The sequence below is a fragment of the Mytilus edulis genome, chromosome 3 (genome assembly GCF_963676685.1).
Source record: "Mytilus edulis chromosome 3, xbMytEdul2.2, whole genome shotgun sequence".
Taxonomy (NCBI): Eukaryota; Metazoa; Mollusca; class Bivalvia; order Mytilida; family Mytilidae; genus Mytilus; species Mytilus edulis.
In genome coordinates, this window is record NC_092346.1 from 58,335,221 (window position 1) to 58,352,117 (window position 16,897).

The 16,897-nt window shown below is 31.3% G+C and overlaps 1 protein-coding gene across 1 annotated transcript in view; it reads right to left on the reverse strand.

Moving 5' to 3' along the window:
• LOC139516935 (elongation factor 1-gamma-like) overlaps positions 1–16,897 on the reverse strand; it is a 17,663-nt gene continuing 766 nt past the window's right edge. Inside the window, exons 3-11 of the mRNA XM_071307413.1 lie at positions 14,820–14,883; positions 11,795–11,937; positions 11,190–11,333; positions 8,832–8,961; positions 6,652–6,752; positions 6,062–6,138; positions 2,903–3,075; positions 991–1,115; positions 1–229 (exon numbers count right to left, since the gene is read on the reverse strand). Of these exons, the coding sequence (XP_071163514.1) occupies positions 77–229; positions 991–1,115; positions 2,903–3,075; positions 6,062–6,138; positions 6,652–6,752; positions 8,832–8,961; positions 11,190–11,333; positions 11,795–11,937; positions 14,820–14,883 (1,110 nt within the window). The 3' untranslated portion in view covers positions 1–76. The remainder of the gene's footprint in view (positions 230–990; positions 1,116–2,902; positions 3,076–6,061; positions 6,139–6,651; positions 6,753–8,831; positions 8,962–11,189; positions 11,334–11,794; positions 11,938–14,819; positions 14,884–16,897) is intronic.

Sequence of the window (16,897 nt, forward strand, 5' to 3'; positions counted from 1 at the left end):
TTTTTTTAAATATTTTTTCTTTTCTTTTAATCACATTCACCAGCACTTGTTTGTTCAATAAATAAGTTGTCTCCTTTCACTTAAAGATTTTTCCTTGATTGAATTTTTTACCACCAAAATCTCCTTCCCAACTCCAGTATTCTTCTACCATTTTCTTTGTTTCTGGCGTAGTTGGGTCCAATTTTTTCCATTCATAGGATTCATAGTCAATCTGCCAGTCAGGAGATAGCTGTAATGATATACATTGTGTATTGAAATTAAGATGTAAATTAGAATGGTTTCTTTACAATAATATGTTTTTTTCTGTTGCCACTTACTTCTACAAACTGGTTATTTTAACTTTCAAAATTCCAATCTTGGAATGTATAACAAACATCAATGATCTTTTAAGACAAGTCTCAATTTTCAATTATAAAAATTCAAGTGTCCATATCTTTATTCGGGACAGATCATGTTTCTATGCTGGCTTTCTTATGAGATATCAGAAAAAGATATATATAGTAATGATTATTTATCTTAAATATTGTTTTGTCAATATTAGAAAATTTGCAGAAAAAATACTATCGACTGGCATTTAGAATGAAGGGGATATAAATTGGAATGGTTATTTTCCTTCAAAATGTGTAGTATAGACAATCAGGCCAAAAAAAAAAATAGGTGTGTTTCCGGTTGCCCGACCGACCCTAATTTTTTGGCGCCGACCCTAAGTACTGTTGTTTGTCTGTCTTTTTTAACCATGGTGTGGTCAGTTTATTTTTTGACTTACGAGTTTGGATGTCTCTTTGGTACCAGTTGCCCCCCTTTTTTAAGGATTGTTATAGTGTATATATAAAAAAAAATTGAGATTATTGAACTGGATCTCTTGTGATTAATCACATATCAAGAGAGAAAGTTATTTGACTTCACAATTGTATATCCCCCTCCCCATTTATACAAACAGAATAGGGAAATTTGCATCTCAATTACTATCTTGTTACAATTTAGCCCTACCTCAAATGCTAATTTGGGTCCTTTCCAGAACCATACACCTGATATACTGTTTTTGTAATCTTCTCCAAATATACACATACTTCCAAAAGCATTCTTTCGCAGTTTTTCAACTCGTTGAAAGAATCCTGTAAAAATAGAATAGAAAATTATTTCAAGTCTTGTTTACATGAACATTACAAACATATTAGCCAACACGTAATAATGCACACTTTAATGTTTCAAAGACTGAATAACCAAATTACCCCAACTCAATATATTATTCTGACATCTAAAAATTTATTTCCTTTTAAAGATGAATAGTAGAAAATTATCAAAATATTTGCTTGACCTAGCCTATGTTCAATTGACTGATTTGTATCTAAAACCACTTTCAACACTATTGTGCTATTTTGTGGTTGTCATTGGTGAAGTTTGTATTGTCAGTTCAGATCAGTCATCTGTAAAACTGATTTATAAATTGGTCCTATTGGAATATTCATACATGTTCTCGTCCTATACATCGGTTTTCCTTAAAACATTCATAGTAAGTTAGGCTTAAATTAAAATATTGTTTTATTTGCCCTTTACCGACCGACCCTATAAATTCGTTCCACCTGAAAATCTTTTATTTGTATTTACCAGCAAGATTTTATTTTATTTTATTTTTTCGTTCCTACCAAAAATCTTATATTTGTATTTCCCGCTCAAAACTTTTTTTTACCAGAATCCTCGGGTTTTACCTTTATCGTTTAACGTCTAGTCCGTTTGATATCACGTGAGCGTTTGACATGAACACTTGCATTTATAGTTTCAAAGCATTTGTTTGAAATCGATGTTGAACGCTTTGAAATCGTGATATGATGTACGTTACTCTGTATCTTTAAACTTGAAGAGCAGGGTTCATTTACAAAACTATCAACGTGTGTACAAACTATTTTGTAAACGGACGTTGTATTCTATGTAGGGATGGCCTTTTGTAAGGACGTATAACTAACATACGTCCTTGGCCTATTTGTGATCCGTTGATCAGGATGATAATGTTAACGATGCTTTCGACCAGTATTGCTATATTCATTATATCTGACATGAACCAAAGGTGACAAACGCCTTTAAAGTGGAGAATATTTGGCAGTAAAATCGCCCAAGTTTTCCATACATATCATTCATAAATGCGATGTAAAATACGTGACAATTGAGTTTCAAGTCTTGTTGCAATTTTTTTGGCAACATATAGGCACAAACGAAAATTTAAACACTCTAGGGACTTTTTCTATTAGTAATGTATGTCTGCCTAGGCATATTTTACCAGGACAATATTAACTCTTACAGAAAACCTTTAGGTAGAGGTAAGCAAACAAGGTACGTAGTACAGAATATTAGTGAAAGTTAAAACTCTTCAAAGTTCCAGGCATATAAACGTTGAAAATATATTTTGATATTTGAAAACAAAATAGTAGTGCATATGAACATGATGAATTAACTTCACATTCTACATGATATTTTTTTATTCAAAACTTCCTGGGACTATTATACAAATAGTCCCAGAAACTTTTTAGCAAAAGCAAAACAGACAAAAATGACATTATGAAGATTTTGTATCTATAAAATAAAATATTATACCTACCTGCCTACCAATGACAAAAAATATACCGACCCAAGTTATTTTTTTGGGGAAAAAAAATAAAATATTTTACCTACCTACCTACCCTGTTTCAAAACATAGGGTCGGAAAAGGGCAAACAAACAATATTTTAATTTAGGCCTTATATCTATCACATTTCAATGCTTACCATAAAACTTAAAAAATCCTTCATTACAGGATACTAGTTTTGTTAGCACATTAAACTTGGTCCCTATCAAGTTCTACAGCCCATTTTTTCAAAATTTTACATATATACAAAGTTTTTAAGCAAGAAATTTAGATTTCTCTTACCTCCTATCAAATTGCAGGTCATGAAAATTTTGGCAAGTTCTGAATTATACTTGTATTCACAATACCATATAGAATAATTGTCTTTTTCAAAATTTTTCCAAAAATATGGAAGTGCAAATTCTAATGTGTCCTTATTGGAATATTCACGTTTAAATTCGTCCATGTTGAATTTTCTGAAAAAGAAAAAGCTTCAATAAAAAAATCACAAAAATCTATTTTCACTTTGACTCTGAAGATTTGTAATCATGACTCAGCGTGTGTGGTTATTTGAAAGACTTTGAGCTTGACTAAAACCATTGTCAGGACAATGTATTCACTATAAATTTGGTAAGGAAATTTTAAACTTGTCTTTACAAGAACTACAGTTCAAATACAATACAGTTGCATCAAGACTGCACCGTGACACACTGAAATGTCTCACCTTTACCTATCATGACTGAATTACTGGTATGTTGAAATTGTTTAATATTAAATTATACTTACTGTATCAATTAAATAAAATAACCTTATTAACAATAAATGTGAATGAGGTCAGGGTCATATGAACCCTACAAGACAGAATTGTACACCTTACAATCATACAATGTACCATACACCAGATATATAGATATTCTATTGCTTATCCAAAAAACATACCTAAATATGGAAATTGAACATCAAAAATTAGGTCAAATTCTAATGAACTATGCGAAACATGTGCACCATGCAATAATTTAGTATACAACCAGGTGCTCCGCAGGGCGCAGCTTTATACGACCGCAGAGGTCGAACCCTGAACAGTTGGGGCAAGTATGGACAAAACATTCAAGCGTGATACAGCTCTGAATTTGGATTGTGATCAAATTTTTGACATTACATGTTTTTTTTTTACACAAAACAAATGTCAAGATTTTACAAATCAATTAAAGATTTCTTCTTCAAACTTTTTAAATCTAAAATTAAATAGTTGATCATGACACAGCATAGGTTTCTGACACAGAACGAATGTGGTCTAATGAACTTTAAAGTTTTTTTTTGCCTTTGAGCAATTCACTATGCTGTTGAATATTAATCCTCTCAAAAAAATGTTTGAAGAAATTTTCTTTTTATTTATGAAATCTGAAATGAGAAAAATTTAACCCCCCCCCCTTTTTTTTCACATCCCCGTTTCCCTTTTTCCAAAACTGATATCAATTCAAATTTCTAATGGAGTTTGCAACAATAACTACTCTTTTAAATACATCATAAAATATTAAAATGTAAAATAAAGTGCTTGTTATCACTGAATGGTAAAGATTGGTTGGTAGTAAAAGTGAATATACATTGTTTATTGTATAAAACAATAAAAAAAACTTCATCAGCAACATTTTATATTGGCAAATTTCCAATGAAGTTATTTACATAAAGTTATTGGCAAATAAAAATAGAAAATGACATCATAGTCATGTCTGGCAAATGTCCAACATACATTATCTAAAAACATTTTAGATAAGATAAGGAAAAAAAGCTTCATCAGCAACATTTTATATTGGCAAATTTCCAATGAAGTCATTTACATAAAGTTATTGGCAAATAAAAATAGAAAATGACATCATAGTCATGTCTGGCAAATTTCCAACATATATTATCAACTACTATTCTATACAAAGAAAGATAACTCCAATTGAAAATTAATTGCTATTGCACAATTATTGCACAATATTGTGCAATTAGATATTTCTTGCTATTGTGCAATACTGTGCAATTGAAAATTTCTTGCTATTGCACAATATTTCATATGGAATCCTGATTTGGACCAACTTGAAAACTGGGCCCATAATCAAAAATCAAAGTACATATTTAGATAAAGCATATCAAATAAGCCCAAGAATTTAATTTTTGTTAAAATCAAACTTAGTTTAATTTTGGACCCTTTGGACCTTAATGTAGACCAATTTGAAAACTGGACCAAAAATTAAGAATCTACATACACAGTTAGATTTTGCATATCAAAGAACCCATTTATTCAATTTTTGATGAAATCAAACAAAGTTTAATTTTAGACCCCCATTTGGACCAACTTGAAAACTAGGCCAATAATTAAAAATCTAAGTACATTTTTAAATTCAGCATATCAAAGAACCCCAAGGATTCAATTTTTGTTAAAATCAAACTAAGTTTAATTTTGGACCCTTTGGACCTTAATGTAGACCAATTTGAAAACGGGACCAAAAGTTAAGAATCTACATACATAGTTAGATTCGGCATATCAAAGAACCCCAATTATTCAATTTTTGATGAAATCACACAAAGTTCAATTTTGGACCCTTTGGGCCCCTTATTCCTAAACTGTTAGGACCAAAACTCCCAAAATCAATACCAACCTTCCTTTTGTGGTCATAAACATTGTGTTTAAATTTCATTGATTTCTATTTACTTAAACTAAATTTATTGTGCGAAAACCTAGAATAATGCTTATTTGGGCCCTTTTTTGGCCCCTAATTCCTAAACTGTTGGAACCAAAACTCCCAAAATCAATCCCAACCTTTCTTTTGTGGTCATAAACCTTGTGTCAAAATTTCATAGATTTCTATTAACTTAAACTAAAGTTATAGTGCGAAAACCAAGAAAATGCTTATTTGGGCCCTTTTTGGCCCCTAATTCCTAAAATGTTGGGACCAAAACTCCCAAAATCAATACCAACCTTCCTTTTGTGGTCATAAACCTTGTCTTAAAATTTCATAGATTTCCATTCACTTTTACTAAAGTTAGAGTGCGAAAACTAAAAGTATTCGGACGCCGGACGACGACGACGACGCCAACGTGATAGCAATATACGACGAAAAATTTTTCAAATTTTGCGGTCGTATAAAAAATAGTTGACACATTGCCAAATGACTGATAGTCATTGCATTGTTATTCCTGTCTCGGAAGACAAAAAAACAGTCTAGGTCCATGAAACATATGCAAGATCTAATACCTCTGACAACCAATTCTATATTCATGCTTTGCCATTGTAATATGAAATTGTGAATAGATATAACAAAACTAACAATAAAACAACTTCACAAAACTGATTAAAAGCATTTAATTTGCGACTAAAACTTTAAATTATTAATACAAAACCAAAACTTAATTTTAAACTATTTTTAATGTTTGTTTTCTTGAAGGAAAGAGGAAAAGAATATACAATATTTTTACCCTGCAGGAAATGGAGCAAATGGATCTTTCTCATTCTTTTTGGGTGCATCATCATCATCTTCATCATCATCTTTTTTCTACAAATTAAATATATCTAGAACATAAATCTACTATATAACTCTTTATTTATATTTCTATAAAGCCTGAAGGTTTGAAATATGTATGGACTAACATACCAATTTCTTGAATAACATATTTCCTAATGAGTCAAAAAAGTATAAAAATATTGACTAGGCTTGAGAACATATGTTGACTTAAAGGTAACATTCTTTTTTTCAGCATGAAGTTATAGTCAAGAACTCAATATTTTTATAACATTTTGGCTTTTTTTCTATTTGAAATCGCCACAGTAACCAAATTGACTAAATTATCATACATACATATGTGCTATATTCAATTTGAAAGATGTAGCACAGTAGGGTCATGCTACAACTTCAAACAAACATATTGATGCCCACCCAAGTCCAACACCTTTTTAGGTGTCAGGATTTATTATTCACCTCGTTAAAAAAATTACTTGCAACACACGACATAAAATATGAAGGTATTCAATTTACAACTTTCAATCTAATTCTTTTTAACTTCTTTACCGCTGGTTTTTCTTTTTTGGGTTGTGCTTTGGGTTTTTCTGCTGGTTTCTTTTCTTTCTTTCCACCATCAGCTTTACCATGGAGTTCCTGATATTTCTTAGCTAAAAAAGTTAAAAGGTACTTCAATTATATTTTGTAGTAATACTTTAATATGTATTTATAGCACTGTGTTAGGCAAAGGGAGACAACAGTTATACCATAAGAAAAGAGGCATGAATTTGCTTATTCTCATAACTTATTAAATATATCATGTACTCAGAATATAAAAGGTTCTGGAAGTGTAAATTTGTAGACTTTAATGGTCATTCAAAACAGAAAACCTCTTATAAGAGCTGAAAACCATGTATGGAACATGTAGACTTTAGAAACAATGTTTGCTAATAAAGACTCGGAGTTCAAAGTTTTTCTTTCCTCAACACATTTACAACATTGTATTTATAACAATGTTATGATTGCCGTGAGGAGTAATGATTCCATGGTGCCAACATCTACTTCATTTATTCTCTATTAGATTGTTGTCTTATTGATTGGCAATTATATCAAATCTTATTTTAATAATCATATAAAAAGAAATAGATGAGTTTTCCCCAACTCAATTTGTAGATATTCTAAAACCTTTTGAAACAGTAAAAAACAAAATGTGTCCAATGTACACGGATGCCGCACTCACACTGTCATTTTTCTTGTTCAATGGACCATAAAAATTGGTAAAAAGCCTAATTTGGCATTAAAATTAAAAAGATCATACCATTGGGAACACGTGTACTAAGTTTCAAATTGATTGGACTTCAACTTCATCAAAAACTACCTTGACCAAAATTTTTAACCTGAAGTGGGACAGACAGACGGACAAACAGACCAGAAAACATAATGCCCCTCTGCTATTGTAGGTGGGGCATAAATATCAATTAATTGAATTATGGTAGGATCTCAAAATGATTGCCAATTCATTGTTGTTGTAAACCAAATGCACCTCTTCCAGAGTCATCTTCTCTTGGTAAAAGTATTTCAACTTTGGTCAACGAAGAACAATGTTGAAAAGTTTCATTTAGTCTGCAATAAATAACATGAATGATCAAGATACCTGAAAGTCCTTATAGCTTATCATTACAAATTCTGGAAACTCTCCAAAAGGCACCCAAGAAATGTATTTAGCAAGAGCCAATACTTCGAAACTTATCTTCATGACATAGCACACAGTAATGACACTGGCCCTTTGAATCAGTCGAATTATAAATCATGTATGGAACATGTAGACTTTAGAAACAAGATTTGCCAATAAAGACTCGGAGTTCCAAGTTTTTCTTTCCTCAACACATTTACAACATTCTATTTATTACAATGTTATATTTGCCGTGAGGAATCCAGTTTTCATTCTTACATAAGAAAATTAAGTTTGAACTTGTGGTACTAGTATATAATTAAGTTTGAACTTATGGTACTATATCTTGAGACTTCTAGTAAGTTGATTACTTTACGTCTACCTTATTTGGTCTCTGGCAGATTGTGGTCTCATTGGCAATCATACCACATATTTTCATATTCAATAAAAAAAAATTAAGATGTGTGTAGTCTACCGAATTTGTTGATATTCTGAGACCTTTTTAAAAAATTTAAACGATTTAAATTATAGTGGTATCTCAAAATGGCTGTGAAATCATTGTTAAACAAATAAAATAAACTATTTTTTAACTTCAAAAACAACATTATATGCTTGTTGCCTGCTGAATTTGCATAAATTCTAAAACTTTTTTTTCTTTCTTAAAAGTTAAATGACAGAAAGATTTAAGCATTCAGCTGTTAAAGCACATTCAAGATTAATATTTTTCTTTTTTTCAGTCACATTTGATAGTTTGAATGAATTATTTCTATGACTACAGTCATTACAATACATACAAGCAATTACAGCCAAATTACTTGAGTGTTAAGGTAATATCTTTAATAAGTTTACTTGCTAGCTGAACTGTGATATCATTATTTGGTTAGGTATACTACTCTTCTGTTAGAGTAGACTGGTCTAACAGATGACCAATCTTTCTGTCTATAGGACAAAACTACTCCGAAAGGAGGGTAGTATACATAATAACCTAATAATGATTTCACATTCCAGCTAGCAAGCATGTATAGCGGTTAAAATTGAATCAGTAGTTTCATAGAGAAGAAATGCATGCTGTTATTACCATCAAATTCTGCCATCTTCTCACAGAATTTAAAATCTCCAATGACTTTTTTAAACTGAGGTTGGTTAACAAGTGTTTTAAACCATCTGTTGACATTTGTGAAAGACTCTACAAACTTGGGATCTAAAACCTGTAACAATAATTAACCTTAAATAGTTAAAATAATCATCAAAATACTTGGAAAACAAAGCATTTTCACTCAACCATATTCTTATCAATTTTCAAAATGGATGTGCTATGTATAGTAACTGCATTTTTTTGGTAATGAATGCATCTTATCAATGTTTATATTAATATAGAAATTTCATCTGAATATCAAAGTTTCATCAATACAGTAGATAAAGTTAACTATTGCACCTTTTATAGCTTACTATGCTTGGTTTTGATCATTGTTGAAGGTCATACAGTGACCGATACCTCTAATTTCAACATCATCTGGTTATGGTGGAAAGATGTCTCATTGACAATCACACTGTATATTCTAATTGTTATACCACTTGGTCACCAAGCAGTATGTTTTCTTACTCAATTCTTAAATAAATGTACATGTAGTTATTCTGAATATGAAAAAGTTGTACAGTATCAACCATTTCATGTGATCAGAAAGAACATTTCTCTGCCTTCAGTTCTTACACATTTGCCATTTTAAACCAGCAAACATGCCTTTGATGAAGGTTCTACCTTATTGGAAGCCATTCAAACAAAAATAAAAGGATTATGAACTTTCAACATGAATATCAAATATGTGTCACTATATAGCAAAGGCTAGAAACAATCCTTCAATCAGGTGTATGTCTGCCTATGTCACTGTATGTGTAACAGAGATGGGTCCGATTACTTTCAATGTAATTGATTAAATAACAATTACTTTGTCATTTGTACGATTAAATTAAATTAATGATTACATCATTTCTGAAAGTATCTGATTAAATTAATGATTACATTGGCAAAGTAATCATGATTACATCTGATTACAATGAATTTTAAAACAAACATTTTGAATGATGTGGATGAATAAACGTTTAATATAACTATAGCATTTTTGAGAACGTATTTTATTTGGTTCAATTATAAAATGATAACTTCAAATTAAACGTCATCTATTTAAATAAACACCAAATTTCACTACATATATATACATTACACTTTATCACCAATGTTCTCTAAATTATTTTGAATTAAATTTAATAAAGATATATCATAATCAAAGAGTTTTTTTGTTTGTCTTCTGACCTCTTTCATAATTTATATGTATTCCAAGTTGCAGTTTATGGAAGTTTAAATATGGATGAAATAAAGTTACATTTGTACCAGTTAAAACTATGTTAAATTTTAATAGAAATGTTTAATCAAATTGTAAACAATATGTATTAAAGTACTAAAAACCATTGCATTTTACACGTCCAGTCCAAATACAAAAAAAAGTTTAAACAACATATTTGTCCAACTTTTAATTTAGTTTGTGCTAATTAGATAAACTTTCATGTCTGATTTATCTTTTATCATATATATTTCCCTACAGCTATACTCAATTGGTAATTGCAATAAAAACAAACCTTAATTAGTCTCCTACCTGTCAATTCAAAGTTGACAAAAATCACAAAAATTAACAAAAGATTATAATTCAAGGTTAAAGTAAAGTGTTACTTGAATATATAACATTATTATCAAATATTAATATGAAGATCATTATAAAACGATGAATATACATGTATGTACAATATCTTTTACTAAGATAAAAGGTATATAATTGTATTATATGTCTCTGCTTAGGGCTTAGGCTAATGATGACTTTTCAATACTGTAACAGTTTATTTTTTACTGAAGTAGACAAGCTTAAAGTAACCAAACCATTTTAGTATGTTAAAAATTTATCAAATATGAACAAAGAGGTTCATTTAATGACCAAAAACACAATTTTAGATTTTTTTCATTGTAATCAGAATGTAATCAAAAAGTAATCATGATTACAGGGTATTTTGAAAAGTAATTGATTAAATTAAATTACATGTAATCAGATTTTTGGCTGATTAATGATTACACTGATTACTTGAAAAATTGTAATCAATTACAGCTGATTAACGATTACAATTACAATTACCCCAAGTCTGAATTGTGTAATTTATATCTTGTCCACCTGATTTCTTATGATTAAGAAATTCCACACAGTCATTTAAATGGTGTCTAGAAAATCAACCTGACAATGGTACAACTCAGTTATAGACAACAGCAATCATTGATAATGTTTATGAACTTTCCCCCCGTTAGTATGCATTGAAAAGATCAAATTGATTAGGATTGGCTTTAGCTGTGTAATTGACAAATTTTTGTAGACAAATCTTACCAATAGTTACTTACATATTTGTACAGGGACAATAGATTGCAAGCAACACTAATGTCAGCCTGGGTGATGCGTTCTCCTACCAGGTATGTACGTGTCAGCAGGTAGTTGTCTAACACAGACAGAGCTTTCTTCACCTGGGCCTTAGCACGCTCTGTTTCCTAAACAAAAAAATCAACAAGTTTTTACAAATGAGTTCATTTTTAAAATTGCCTTTTCTCATTACACACATACTATAAAAAAAATAATGCCAATACAAATATTATTTCTTCCAACATGAGGATTTCACCACACAAATTTGAAATAAAATAATTATCTCTGCTGAGTTAGGTTAAAAAATTACTTCTGTGGAATTACAACTTTTTTTTACTTCATGTCCGCCTTTAAATTTAAAATGCAAAATTTTTATATCTCCAACTTTAATTACAAGCATCAGCAAATGCATAAATCATCAAGCTGGACAAAATTGTGATTTAAACAATTCAAATTCACTAACAAGATGTGCAAGCAAATTTTCAAGAAATGTTCCTGTACTTCATTTTTGTACTTCACAGTTCTACCTCTACAGATAAACTGTAATTTGCAACATATGTCCTTATCTTGTTCTCTTAATTTTACATACCGTTTTGTTATACTGCACAATACCTAGGCATGGGTATACCCAGGTACAAGATGCTGGAAGAATCTCATTGTCACCAAAATTAATCCACTGTAGGATGAATGATGCATCTTTGTCATTCTTACCCCTCAACTGAGTGTTCCCAACTAAAAAAAAAAATTGACTTCATGAAATTCATCAATATGCCTTTGTTCATGAAATGAAGAACAAGATCAATAATTATGACTTTTCATCAGGAAAACTGGCAATCTAAAACTCCCAGCCAATTAAGATTGGAGTAGGGGCACCTGCACAAACTTAATGTTGAAAGGCTAGATTTTAATGCAGAGTTCACTCAGCAACCTAAACCCCAATATCATGAATATAATGTTTAAATGATAAATGTTCAACTTCCAGTGCTAAATAAAAAGCATATTTCAGGGAGAGATGTTGTTGTGTTGAGAATTTAAATCCTTCTTTAGGTAAGCACACTTCCACAAATCAACAGAGACTGCTGTCAAGCTTTGACCTTGACCTTCATGGGGGTTGATCAGCCATAACATGCCTACTTTGAGAAATTAGTTTTTTAGTTTTTTCAAATATCTAGTCTCTTGAAGTCAAATTTTCTAAATAGAAGCATGTGAATCCTTTCCAACACCATGCATACATTTAAATCAGCCATCATTTCAACAACTTAGAGGTTGAATATTAATACCTCTTGCTTACACTACAATTCTGAAAATACAATCCAATGATAGCCTCCACTATTATCAGTCACCACTTTTTTAATTTTACCTTGTTTGTTCAAAGAATTTTAAGATTAACTTTCTGAATGATCAATTTTTTTTGTTATTTGGCAAACACATTATTAGTTTATTCTCCTTAAAGATAGCCAGAAGATTAAGAACAATGGATGTGCTTACAGTGTTCTCCCCAGGCCGTTTTAGCGCCGCGATTTTCAGCGCTATTTCAATTTCCCGCTGTCCTATTGCACTGACCGCGTCGCTATCCCGTTCAACCGCGTCGCTATATTTTTTTTCGCTTTTTTTTTTAAATTTCCCGCTTATTTTTCTTTTCGGATCACGTGATTGACTGGTTAACGATTTTTGAAAGAATTATTAAAGTAACTCCGCGGGACCAGTCTAATAAATTTTACAAAATGGCGTCGTTGAGAGATCAAAATAAACAAAGATTTCAACATTGACATCTATTTAATGAATATATAGAGGCATATATGAATGAAATGAGAAGAAATAAATTGACCGTATTTCCCAACGACATTCACAAACTTGTTTAACGAACTTTGAACAAACACTGATTTTAACAACGATCAAATTGACTTCAATGAGCTAGTCTTTGAAGTATTAATTATCACCCAATCGAACTAATACCTGTTTAATCAGCAATTCTACAGTAATGAATTTTACCCTTTGAAAACAATTAAGAGGATATGATTATAAAAACAAACCCCAAGCTGATACTAGACTTGAGAAATTCACTTTCTCGATGTCCAGCTTGGGTGAAGCCAAGTTAAACGTCGTAAGGTTAACAGAACACTGCTACATGTTTTCGCTTTATAAAGATGCCGAAACGTATGAAAGGAATGGACAGTGCTAACAGAGACATATAATACATGTCTCGGGTGCTGAAAAGTTCATTTCTAAATTATATTTAAGGGAAGTTTTACCCCCTTCTCTGACAACGTTATCTCGTCCATTTTTTGAACCATCTACGATTATATCATTACTTTTTTTGCGTTTACAACCGAACTGTCGAACCTGTATTGCTAACCCGAATAATTCAGTCGTTATATTCCGCTGATCTACGATGGCTGCTCGTGTGGGAGAAAATCGGACACGGAAAGGGCTTGAATTATTCGAGTTACTGAATTGCTTGAAAGAAGCATCCCTGTTATCAAGGGATTCATTATAAGCCCGTATTTTACGATTACTTGACCATACATGGCTCTTTTTCAAATGGATAAGGGAATAAAACTAAACGAAAATTTTGTGTAAATATATATAAAATATCGATATTTGTCAACCAATCATCAATATATCTTAATTAAATATTGCTTTAAATTTAATGTAATCAGAGGATGGCTTGGATAAGGAATAGTATTTAATGCTAAAAAAAAGACATAGGTGTAAACAGGAAGTTATGTCAGCCAGTAAGGGAGATAATTTGGGAGGGAAAGACCTAAGAGAAGTATTGTCAAATCTTGACAAACTTATCTGGTGGCATGTATTCAAATGTTTATAAAATTATCAAACAAAACCTTTAAAGGTGGTAGTTGTTTCAATTGGCATTCATAATGTATTTGATTGGTAATTCACCTTTGAAATAAAAAAATCTCTTTAAAATGATTTGAATATTATTAAAAGGGCAATTTCATTTCTTCCTTTGAAATACTATACTCATTTTTATTGAAAAGTTGTACTTTGCTAGAAATGTTAATAAAAGTAAATGTAAAAAATACCAATCTTGTCATTGAAAACTTTCTCACAGAAGCTGACAATGACTTTATTGTTGGTCCTACATGTTCTGCAACATTACCTGTTAGTGATAAGAAATCTTCACATCTAGGCAGTCTGGTATAGACTCACCATGGAAAAGACTTCTCCTTGGGTTTTATAGACAGATAATATGAGGATTATATGTATTTACAATGGAGACAAAAAGACTTTTCTTCTATCATGTCTATATCCAGACAATAACATTAGCAAACAAAGGGGTAACTTCCATGAGCATGATGAGGACATCATAACAAGAGAAAACATCAATAGCATTATATAAGAAAAACACATAACAAATCAATTACAAACCAACCGCGCGCCGCGACAAAGTTACTGAGAATTGTCGAAAATCACGCGCTTACCACAGCGCTATCCAAAAATCCTGGGGAGAACACTGGCTTACATTTACATGATGTAGTACATGCATATTGCTCTTTTTTTGTGGTCCGACTTAACGTAGCATGTGCATGTCTAATTGTATGCATACATTTTGTAATTCATGCGAGTAAAAATAAAATATATAAAGTACATACGAAAGTGTGCAATGGCATTGCTTTCAAATATGCAATCTCCTCCAGCTGTAACAAATGCTGGAACCTGAAAAATAAAATGACATACATTTTAAAACTTACAAATACATACATTAGATCCATCTTACTTAATTTATAATCAAGTGAAAATTAATATTTTCCATTGCCACTCTCCATAATAATCATTAAGATCTAAATCTTAAATAGGGATGTGAACATTGGCATTATTGATAAAAGTTGGTTATTTTTTCTTTTTTACATTAAATCCTATGAAGACAAGAGAAAGTAAATATACATCATGATCATTCTGGACCATAATATACTGCATGTAGTTATTCTGAATATGATCACGCCTAAATTTATTAACCTGGTCATCTGATCAGAACAAACCTTGCTCTTCCTTCAGTTCTTACACATTTGCCATATGAACCAGCAAACATGCCTTGAAGGTTGCATCTTATTGGAAGACATAATTTCCTAAATGATTATTATTCTGAATGTTCATTAAGCTAGTAACAATGGATTAATGTGTTGACCGCCATTATGACACTGCCATACATCTTTACTTCTTTTTAATTTGCTATCAAGAACCCAATATTACCACACTATAATGATTATGAATTTTAATGTCCAGTGGAAAATATTACAAGCACATCAAGAGAAAATGTATAGCAATTTGTGTTCTGTCGTGACTTTATTCAACAATTACTGTATTAGTTTTAACTTGTTTTCCAAATTTTGTCTTATCTTATGTATTTGTATGTAATGTGATGAAAACTCTTTATACTAGGACCATCCGAGTGTAATTGTAAAAAAAATATTCTGTTTGACTCCTGCTATGGACTAAACCAACACATTAAGCTTTATTTTTTGTGTACTTAGATGAGTTTGCCAGACGTCACCCTACCTAGACAAATCACTGACTCTTAGTCTTACATGCACATTTTCTTATCCAGAATGCCAATGGGTCGATGTATAGGATAAGTAAATCACATACCCGTAGCCAGGGGGGTTCGAGGGTTGCGGACGAACTCCTCCCCCCTTGAAAACAAATTGTGACTGTTAAAGTAGAGTTCCCGAGTCCAAATACCCCTCCCCCCCTCCTTGGAAATTCCTGGTCTGAATCAGCAGCAAAAAACACAGAAAGTCATTCAGACACAAACTTGAACAAATAAGGAAGAAGGGGAGTTGGTATAACTGTCATTGAATCTGCCAAGGGATACTAAATGTCTATGTACCGCCATCTGACATTGCCCTTTAACAAATATCTGACAAGTTCATGTTTTGCCATGTAGATAAAATTTCTCAGCAAGAGACAATGCAAGAAAGATGAAAGTTTAACCACTAATTCAATTATGTGACAACTTTATTTGAATACATGTACATGTAGTTATTCTGAATATGAAAAAGTTGAATGGTATCAATCCTTCATGTGATCAGAAAAAAACCTTTCTCTGCCTTCAGTTCTTACACATTTGCCATTAAAAACCAGCAAACATGCCTTTGATGAAGGTTCTACATTTTTTTATCATTCAAGCAAACAAAAAGATTATGAACTTTCAATAAGAATATCAAATATTTGTCACTATATAGCAAAATACTAGCAACAATTGATCAATCATGTGTTGACCCGACTGTTACGTGTAAGCAGTACAATACACCTTATACAAGTTATAGCTACATTGTATTTGTCCATGGTTCCATGAAATTTTTAGGTCATTATACAAATATATATGTCGCCTAAATGGAAAAGATTGTTGTATGACATCAATAGTTCAAGCCAGACAAATTCTCTAGGTCAGCTTGGAATATAGATAAGGTGTTTATGGGCACCATTCATGTAAAATTTCTGACGTCACAATGGAAAAATGATTGTTGACAATTTGTTGTACGCCAATAACAGTTCAAGGCAAAATGGGGCAGATTCTCAGGTCAATAGGGACAGATTTTCAAATAGCAATACACTTTTCTATTGTGGTGTCAGATTTTGTGGGAACCTATGTGGTATACAGTAATGGCGGTCAATTAGCGATAAGGTGTTTAAGGTGACATACAATATTATGTGTACAGCTCTTGAAATT